The sequence below is a fragment of the Chelonoidis abingdonii genome, chromosome 2 (assembly GCF_003597395.2).
Source record: "Chelonoidis abingdonii isolate Lonesome George chromosome 2, CheloAbing_2.0, whole genome shotgun sequence".
Classification (NCBI taxonomy): domain Eukaryota; kingdom Metazoa; phylum Chordata; order Testudines; family Testudinidae; genus Chelonoidis; species Chelonoidis abingdonii.
The window spans coordinates 132,967,604-132,977,756 of NC_133770.1; the positions used below are offsets into that span (position 1 = coordinate 132,967,604).

Below are 10,153 nucleotides of genomic sequence, written 5' to 3' on the forward strand. Positions count from 1 at the left end.
AAAGTTGGGGGTGGGGATGTGGGGGGGTGCATGGGGGGACCCCTGATTTAGAGAGTTCTATGAAAGACTTCAAAAATTGGTGTTTCATTACATGTGTTCCAAGGGAAACAACAAACAATCAGCTGTATACTTTGGGTTTGTCTACATGACCTTGCAGTTTGGACTACAAGGGTGTAAACTGGAGCACCCACCACCATGCTGCATTGTAAATCATCCCAGTAGGCCCTGTGAGCCTGAACTAAAAAGGTTCCTAAATTCACATTAAACTGGTCCTGTTTGTTATTGTAAAATAAGATATCTACACAAACCGGTAAACTTAATCCTGCATTGCAATGGGATGGACAAGATGAGCTTGACAGGTCTTTCCTAGTTCTAATTTCAGTGATTCCATGAACAGTCACACAGACCAGTCGTATTGCCTGGTCGTCTGCTGGTGACAGTTTAAATTGGGATTGAAATGCAGTGTGACAGGGCAGAGCGTATCTCTATAGCCTGCCACATTCCCCGCCTCTGCAGTTCAGGTCATCTGAAGTGCTTTTACTAAAACACCCTTGATTTGGACTTTTACGGGTTGAGAGAGGAACATCCTCACTGGGAGGTACTTGGCTGTAGATTTTGCTTCCCCCTGGATCTGCAGCATGCCAGCCTGTTGGACTCCAGTGCATGTTGTAAGAATAATTTTTGAGAAGGGGTTTGGTTATACAGTGGGACAAGAGTCTTTTACTGTGCAGTAAGTCTTTTCTCTCAGCGCCCAGAGAGTGTGCGATGTGAGCACTTGTATAAACAGAAGAAGAAATAAATATATCATTACACCATCCATCAACACACAATTCTGTATGTTATTACTAGGATTCTAAGCTCCTTGAGGCAGTTCTGTTTGTGCAGTGCTTAGCACAATGGGCCCCAGTCGGGCCCTTCAGCACTACCACAATACAAAAACCATTAGTAATAATATTAATTTTTTTCCAGCATATTGCCAAATGCAAAAGTGATTGAATTTGGGCTGCATTGTAAACATGGAGATGTTGGTACCAGAAGTTTTAGAGGCTTTACATAAGTTTCAAATATGGCAGGTTAGGCATAGTGCTATTCGCGCACACAGTTATTTATTAAGAGTTTTAAATATCAACATATTAAAAGTAAGGAATCTCCAAATTAAAAATCCTTCATTATCTAGCTTCTCCAAAATGATGCTCATGCAATGTAATTGGAGTGGGTATCATAGCAGCCACAGTGAAAGAAGAAAGATAATTTGTATGCATAAAATAATGTAAACTAGACATCAAACTTTCACCATGTTTCAAGAATATATGGTCTGCCATTAGTTGTAAATCATCCAGCCACACAGAAATTCCAGCCAGTTTCAGCATAGACACTAATGCAATAAATTAATATTGAGATAACCAAAGGAAAAGCCAGTCAAAATATACCTTTTTCCTCCTTACCTAATTGTATTGTATATAATACAATTTAGCTATAATAGGCTGTCGTTGTCTCGACCAATTTTGAGTTCACTTCACTGACCTAACTTCCAGGATAATAGGAACATCATGATCCCTGCTCATTCAGTACTGGTCTCCTTCTGATCATACATAAAGGGCTTGCTTCGCCTCTCACCTGCACTGTTGTAAATCTGGATTAACGCCATTTAAATCAATGGCATAACAGCAGTGTAAGTGAGAGTAGAGTTGTGTCAAACAGTTAAGTCTTATTAGACGGTTTCTGAATGTTGTTTGTCACTGAACATTAAATTGAGACATCTGTGTTGAATTTAAAGCAAGATCCCAGACCTGAAGGTGTTACTTTATCAATCAAGTCACCCAGCCTCCTAAAATATATTGACCATATTAGTAAATGTCACATTCCAGATCATTCGCTGCAGCTACCTGGCATGAAGCATATTCAATGGTTTCTATTTGAGTAAATTGATTATTATTTTGTCACCTAATTAGAATCTTTCTGCTAAATGTTTACCTACATTTAAATTATTATTTCTTTAGCAACTTGTGTTCTTACTTAAATTGCTTATTAGCAAATCAGTGAATGTAATTTTTATGCTTTGAATACAACAAACTGCTGCAGTAATGCTTTTCCATTACAATTTGAAACTGTGTTTGACTTGCATATATTTGATTTACTAAAACCAGTTGCACTCATTAAACTGAAAGTAGAAGAAAAATATAAGATCAAGGTCACTGTGTTTTTATACCTACCTTAATATTTGTGAAGCTGTTTATAAATAGCTAGAAAAGAAGAGGATTTCATTGACACACGCACATGCATGTGTCAATGAAAGGTATGCATAGATGTGCACACCCATCCTGGACATCTATGCATACATTAAGTAAAAGAGACAATACATTATTATGCCCCAGTTGATTCTAGCTGAAGCTGAGCAGATTTCAGTTCCCACCATCAGGTATTGTACATAACAGCAGCTTTGTTTCTATGCAATGTACTTTCGTATTACAATATGTTGAAGATTCTGAGTATTTTGTGCATGCCCTTGCAACAAGTGGGGGATAGCTTGGTAGTTTGAGCATTGGCCTGCTAAACCTGGGGTTGTGAGTTCAGCCCTTGAGGGGCCATATAGGGATCTGGGATAAAAATCTGTCAGGGGATTGGCCCTGCTTTGAGCAGGGGGTTGAACTAGATGACCTCCTGAGGTCCCTTGCAATCCTGATATTCCATGATACAGAAAACACTTTGATGACTCTCAGTATGTGGATTCCTAATTGCTTGCTTTTTTTATATTCAGGAACCTGAACGACAGTATATGCACATAGGAACTATGGTTGAGTTTGCATTTGCCCTAGTGGCAAAACTGGATGTAATAAACAAGCACTCATTCAATGACTTCAAGTTACGAATAGGTATGTAACACAAGAGTCTTACAAGAATATTTTGTAAGGGAGAATTCAGTGTGAAATTTGAGTACATTAAGAAGCTAGTAATACTAGCTAAGAGGACAGATAAGCAGCTTTTCCCTGTTATAAGGGAGATTGAATGGTATTGCCATTGACTTCCTCTGCAGTTGTGGTCGTAGGTGTGTCTCAAGATGGGCACCCAAAAAATGGAGGCATTCAGAAGTATAGGCTCCATTGACAATGTTGGCCTTTGTGTCTGCAATGGTTTGATGGTGACTCATCAGTCTTTATTTAAACATTTTTAACTTTTAACATGTTAATGGGAGAGGAGGCAAAAAGAATCCAGCGTGGGATTTTCAAAAGCATCTAAGTCATTTGGTGCTGAAAATGCAACCTATTTTACCAAATCTTAAATAATGAACTCTTATATTCTAGTCTCTTGTATATTGGTTGCTGTTCATTTTAAACTGTCCTCGTATGTTTCAAGTGATAAAAATAGCAAAAGTATGCTGTTTTCTGCAAAATGTACAGATCTAATTCTCTTTAAATGAAACCTCCCCACATACAAGAAAGTTGGACCCAACCCTTTCCTTCAAAAACAGCTGGGAATCACATACAGATGAGGGCCACATCAGTTGCATAACTGGCAGAAGTAATGTTATGTTGTTTGCTTCTCCTTTCTATTACACATCTACAGCTATTGGAACATAGCAGCCTCAAACACTAAGATTTTTTAGTCAATTCTATTTGTTAAGGATATCACTTATAATTCAGTTTCTGGCTTCTTCTCCTGGAGTATCATGACATTTTTCAAAATAAATGCAAGGTTGTTATCACTAAGCCAGGAAAAGGAGACAAAAATCAGTTAAAAACTGGCAGAAGCCCATATATTCCCAGATTTAATTTCTAGTAATAATGTGTGACAGTTTTTGAATACAAAATGAAATTTAGAAAGTGTGAAATGCAAACAGTGAATAACTATTGGAAACCTATAAATCCATCCTGTAAACATGCCTCAAGTACTTGGTTTCTAATTAAACAGCAGCTAGTCACCTTTCTAGTCTTTCTTGCAGTGTAACTCTCATTTCTTGTGCCTGCTGCTTGTGCTCTCATGTTTAGTTCACAGTGCCATCCTATGGCAAGAGTTTGGCATTAGTCTCATATTAATTATTCATGTACAGTAACTCCTCACTTAACATCCACCTGCTTAATGTTGTTTCAAAGTTACATCGATGCTCAATTAGGGAACACGTTCATTTAAAGTTGTGCAATGCTCCCTTATAATGTCGTTTGGCTGCCTGCTCTGTCCACTGCTTGTAAAATTCTGTGGAAGAGCAGTGACTTTACAAGACAGCATTCCACAAGTTCCTCTTCCCCACCTCCTCCTGCTCCCTGCCAGTGCTTAGGACTTTCTGGGAGAGGGAGGGAAGAGCAGAGACACGGCGCTTCCCTGGTCTTTGCCTTCCCCCCCAGAAATCCTAAGCACAAAGCGCTGGGAGAGGGGGAGAAGTGGGGAAGCTCCATGTCTCTGCTCCTCTCCCTCCCTCCCAGAAAGTCCTAAGTGCCGCTAAACAGCTGTTTGGCAGCGCTTAGGACTTGGGGCAGGGGGAAGAGCAGGGATGTGGCTGCTCCAGAGAGGAGGTGGAGTGAGGGTGGGAAGAGGTGGGCCTGGAGTGGAGCAGGGACAGGAAGAGGCGGGTCTGGAGCATCCCCCGGCAAAGTCAGCACCTGTTCTTCTCCGAGGAAACTACCGCTGCTGCTGCTGAAAAGGTGCTTCCTAGCATCCTTGCCTGCAGCGGGCTGTGCCTGTCTGGGGCAAGCCGGGGCACTTCCAAACCACAGTACAGTACTGTACAGTATGTCTGCCCCCCCCCTCAAATTTTCTTGGAACCTAACCCCCACATTTACATTAAATCTTATGGGAAAATTGGATTTGTTTAACATCGTTTCACTTAAAGTTGCATTTTTCAGGAACATAACTACAACATTAAGTGAGGAGTTACTGTACTCCTCAAAAGTCATGTTGGTTAGGGTTGGGATGGTTTTGCCGTCATTGGCAATTTAAAAACAAGACTGGGTGTTTTTGTAAAAGCTGTGCTCTAGGAATTATTTCAGGGATGTTCTATGGCCTGTGTTATACAGAAGGTCAGACTAGATGATCACAGTGATCCCTTCTGGCCTTGGAATCTGTGAATCCTTTGGGAGTATTCTTTGTAGAACAAGCCACAGTTAATAGAACAGCAAAGCAAAGATGAAATATCTCCCTCTCCCTTTCCTTTCAGTTCAAAGTGAACACAAGTCGGTAGGTTTATCAAGAGATGTGGAGTTATAATCCTGTAGGAAATGGAAATTCTCTTATTCCCATCAATGATTTAATTCAAACAACACGATCTGTAAGGCAGTGGTATCGGCAGCATCAGCATTATGTGACAAACAAGTGCTGATGAAAGTCAAGGGCTAAACCCACACACTAACTGTAGCACAAAAGATTATATCGAAGCAGTGTTCATGAAGCAAAGTCTCTAAACAACACGATTGACATATAACTTCTAAGGGGAGTTTCCTGTATAGTCTATAAAAGTTGTACTCTTTTGCTTAATGATGTTAGGAGAGAGATGTTAAAAGTTGTTCAAGTAACTATCAACAAGGACATAGTTTGGATGCAATCATTGTTTCCTACTGTTTCATTTACCATGTGTAATTGTGATGCTCCTGCAGCTGACTTGAAGAAAGGATTACATTTTTGCTGATTTTGAGCATCCCTAGTGATTGTTTTGTTTTACTCTTACTGGATAGCACGCACTCTCTCATTTATCTGTCTGAGCTATTTTAGGTGTTTCTAGAGCGCCAGTCACCATAGTATCTCCTCCATGCATAGTCTCATCAGGCAGACCAAAAATAATAAACACAAATTTAGAGCAAGTCTCCTTTGGCCATCCAGTACCGTGATCTGTTAAGCCTAATGAACAGTTTTTGCCTTTCCAAATTAATCTAGCGAAGGCCTTAAGCAAGCTATTAAAGGAATTAATATATTCAGAAACTAAGGAGCCAAGTGCTCAGACAAACATTTATAGACCTCTACCTGGTATCACTTGGGAGCTGCACCTTTTCCCAGTTACCTGTATTTAACAGCTGTAACCACTTCCTCCATGTTAATGAGCCCTGTAGGGCCTCTGTCATCATCCCCCAAGAGGAGTGATTAATTCCTTCAAAGAACTAGTGCATCTGCTAAGTAGAGGCATTTGGATAGGAGCTGTATAATTCCTTATAGAAACCCATCAAGGCATTGTTGATACTCTTACTATGGGAGTGCCACATTCACTTTGTTGATAGCTTCATTCCATTTTTTTAAGCATGGTCCATAGGCAGGGTTATAATTGTAGGATTACACACTACTCTCAATCCCCGTCCCATCAGGTTTCCCACTGATGTCAAGGGCATGTTTGCATGAAGGTCCAAGATAGTATAAATAAAAACTAAACAACAGCCATGTTCTGTTTACTGATAATGAAACGTATGTCATGTCCTGCTTCCATTTCCTAGTATGTCACCCCTCCCCCCTTCTCAAAAATGAACTCAGGAGCCAAGAATGACTGCAGGATGGAAGTCTCTTGGGTGGCTATGTATGATCTTATTATTCCCTCTAGCAATCCGTATCAAAACTGATGTTTTACTACCATAACACACTGCTTAAGCAGCAGATATGAATGTAATCGTGTAGATTTATTTATTAGCCCAAACATTCTAGGTCAATGCTATCAGCAAAAAATAGTCCTATGAGTGAGAACTTTTCTGAGTCCATTAATCTACTTTGTATGTCAGAAATAAAAGAATGCTGTAAAAGTAATTAGATTTGGCAGTCATTGTTTTAATATTGAAGGTTATTCCCATTCTCTATAGAGACTGAAGGTACATCTATTTAATAGAAGGTAGAGATGCTCTCTAAAGATAGCACTAGCAAGTTATTAAGAAACTATAACAGGAAAATATTTTTTGTGAAATTGAGGTGGACTAACTTGGCACTTTTATTACTAATATCCTGCTGCAGTAAGTGATCAAATACACTTGTGGCCATCCCATTTATTGCTGTGCCCTCTATCCAGCAAAGGCCAAATACATGTTTATTTACTTTATATATGAGCTAAATATGCTACTCACCCTTATTTGTAAATTCTCATTAACACAGAGGGTCAACCAATGTTTTACAGGCATCAACCATGGACCTGTAATAGCTGGAGTAATTGGAGCTCAGAAACCACAGTATGACATCTGGGGCAACACAGTGAATGTGGCTAGCAGGATGGACAGCACTGGTGTCTTAGATAAAATACAGGTATCTTTTTTCATGTTACTGTCTGAGTGACTTACTCCTTCAGAAACAGATCAGCATGTTGATAGATGAAATAAATCAATGAATTGTTCTTAGTGATGAACCAGGCAGATTGACAATCCTGGGGGAGCATCTGCAGCCCAAAAGGGTCACATAGAATGTGGGCCAGCAGTCCTAGATGCACAGTACAGAAAGATCAGTCCCTGAAAAGGGAAAGTATAGATTTAAAAGACATTTAGTCACTCAGGAAAAGCAGCAGAAGCAAAATGACTGTTGGTGTTCTAGAGGGACAAGTTGGGGGAGGTAATGTCTTTTATTGGACCAATTTGTGTTGGTGAGAGAGACAAGCTTTTGAGCCACACAGAGCTCTTCTTCAGTTCTGGGAAAGGTACTCGGAGTATCACGGCTAAGTACAAGGTGGAACAGATTGTTTAGCATAAGTAGGTAGCACATATTCTAAGGGGTCATGCAAGGTAGGGTGGTCCATTAACACCACTGCAGTCACAGGACAAAAAGAGGGGGTTAGTGGGTTACAGATTGTTGTAATAAGCCATAACCAGTGTCTCTGTTCAGTCCATGGGCTCTTCATGAATGATACACAGCTCTTGAAAATCTGAAATACTTTTTGGAGTACCATATGGTAGATTAGACAAATTTTGTTTTTAGCGCGAATTGTGCATCTGCAGGCCCTGTGTCTTCAAACCTAAGCATATAAGGTAAAATGCCTAAAACAGGTGTTAAGCATCTAAATAACAGATTATTTGATGGCTCACATATGGAACTCCGCAGTGACTCAGTGTAGGTGCTCAAGATCGAAAAATGAGCTCCAGTATATAGGTGCCTTTTAAAGATCTTCCAAGCATCATGACAATAACATTGAAAGCATCCAGGCTGGCTTCTGTCCTAGATGCTAAAGAGATTATATTCTCTCTTTTTGTGCTCATCATTTTAAAAAAAATATTATATGTTTCAGGTTACAGAGGAGACGAACAACGTCTTACAAACGCTGGGGTATATGTGCACCTGCAGAGGAATAATAAATGTAAAAGGAAAAGGAGAACTGAAAACATATTTTGTACATACTGAAATGACAAGGTCCCTTTCACAAGGGAATGTGGCATCCTGAAGAATATTTTTAGGTGTGAACAATACCGTATTTTCAGGAAAGTATCACACACTTCTTAATTCCATTTTGGCCCTTAACTTCAATGTGCGTGTTATTTTCCGGTATTATGGAACTGTTATTTTAGCATGGCTGCAGAATGGTCCGGTGACCAGCGGTACGCACCTCGCTATTCTCATGTGCCAGGGCAGTTGTGTTGTGTGCTATAGGACTGGAAGACTGTACTGCAACTTGCACTGTTACTTCAAGACAAGAAAGAAGAAACAAAGATTGCTAAAGAGGCTAAAATGCAGAGGCTGATACCAAAGGGACTAAGATGATGTTAGTGATAAACAAAAACAATCTTAAGGCAATAAAGCTAGGGGTGCATAATATTTTCTGGTGCATGATGTTTCCTGGAAGATACGGTAGCTCCCCAATAGCATCCATTAGTCTGACATTAAAATATACAGTATTTGTAAATAAGTTGATTCTGTCCCTCCATATACAATTTGGATATGTTCACCAGTTGTGTCTCATAGCCAGTGACATGTTGGGGGCACCTGGTTGGCATTCTTTCCTGGAGACAGTCCTAACAACAAAGGAGCAGTTTTGTACAAACATGTCAGCTGTTTTAATGCCATTGTCTTTTGTAAGGTTAATTCATTAAAAGTTTGTATGTACTTTGTCTTAGACTTTGTCTCTAAGCTTTGCTTCTTTCCACGTGGTTCCTCTTCCTTTAATAATCGCACCTCCTTTCAGCAATTGTTGATGTGACAAATTAGCACCAGCTAGGATGGTAATAACCAAAGCTCCCGCTACAGTCTAAGTCATTAATGTCAGATGCCCTTGTTACCTTAAAAAAAATAAAAATAACACACACACCCCCCCAACAAAGTCTCACCAGTATTATCAGTCCTCACCAGCCCAGGAGATCAAGCCTCATTCTAAACTCTGGTTCCCATGCTGTGACAGGAGTATTGCCTCAACTGGATGAGCACCAGGGGAATATAACAGCTAGTGTCAGCCCTAGAATTCCTACTGCTCCACACAAAACTAAAATTATAGTGCTTTGTGCAATACACAGGATGGGCTAATTTTTTAAAATCTGAATGCCTTTTACACATTGCTGCCTGTGCTGTCCCTTGTTGGTATGATCTGAAAGCCCCTCAAGCTCGTAGGTGTCCTTCAAGCTATAATGGCGTAATTGTGAGTGGAGATCTCTTAATTGAGCCCTATTAGGTTGAAGTGCACCAAATGTGTTGTAAGTCTCAGCTGAGCTCCTTGAGGGACAGTGAAAACTATTCAATTTTACAGACTACACCCAGCTTTTGAAGTCAACCTGCCATGCTGTATTCCTCCAGAAAACAAATTGCATTGTACATGTAACACCAAGGGGGACTCTATATCCACCTATGTATTGATAGCATGCAAAAGAGCTGTTGATTAATATTTAATAATGGAAAAACACTTAACAGTTTAATTGAGGAAGTTAATGGAGTCAGATCACTATTGTGGCCTTACTGCTTTCTTTCTCCAGTGAGAGTCAATACCTTAATATTAAAACTACCAACATTTGAAGCAAGCAGATTAATAGAATTTATAAAACTAAATTAACTGCACATCAGTTGGCCTTTTTTTTCCTTCTTACACTGTTTTCAAAGTTTATGTAATTCTTTATATGTTGTCTCAAAACAAAAGCAGTAAAGACAGCATTGTTTTAAAAAGTTACAATCACAGTTATTCTGTCCCTGATTTATAACAACATAGTAACTGAAAACAATGAAAAAAGTGTATACCAAAATAAATTCATTTAAAACCTACAAGGAATAAATTATAAGGAAAGAATGACAA

General features: G+C 39.5%; 1 protein-coding gene across 2 annotated transcripts in view; it reads left to right on the forward strand.

Moving 5' to 3' along the window:
- ADCY2 (adenylate cyclase 2) overlaps positions 1-8,992 on the forward strand; it is a 393,903-nt gene extending 384,911 nt beyond the window's left edge. For both annotated transcript variants that reach the window (XM_032786515.2, XM_032786517.2), the window contains 3 exons: positions 2,759-2,873; positions 7,076-7,200; positions 8,171-8,992. In XM_032786515.2, coding sequence (XP_032642406.1) covers positions 2,759-2,873; positions 7,076-7,200; positions 8,171-8,323 — 393 coding nt within the window. In that variant the 3' untranslated portion in view covers positions 8,324-8,992. The remainder of the gene's footprint in view (positions 1-2,758; positions 2,874-7,075; positions 7,201-8,170) is intronic.
- The last annotated feature ends 1,161 nt before the right edge of the window (positions 8,993-10,153 follow it).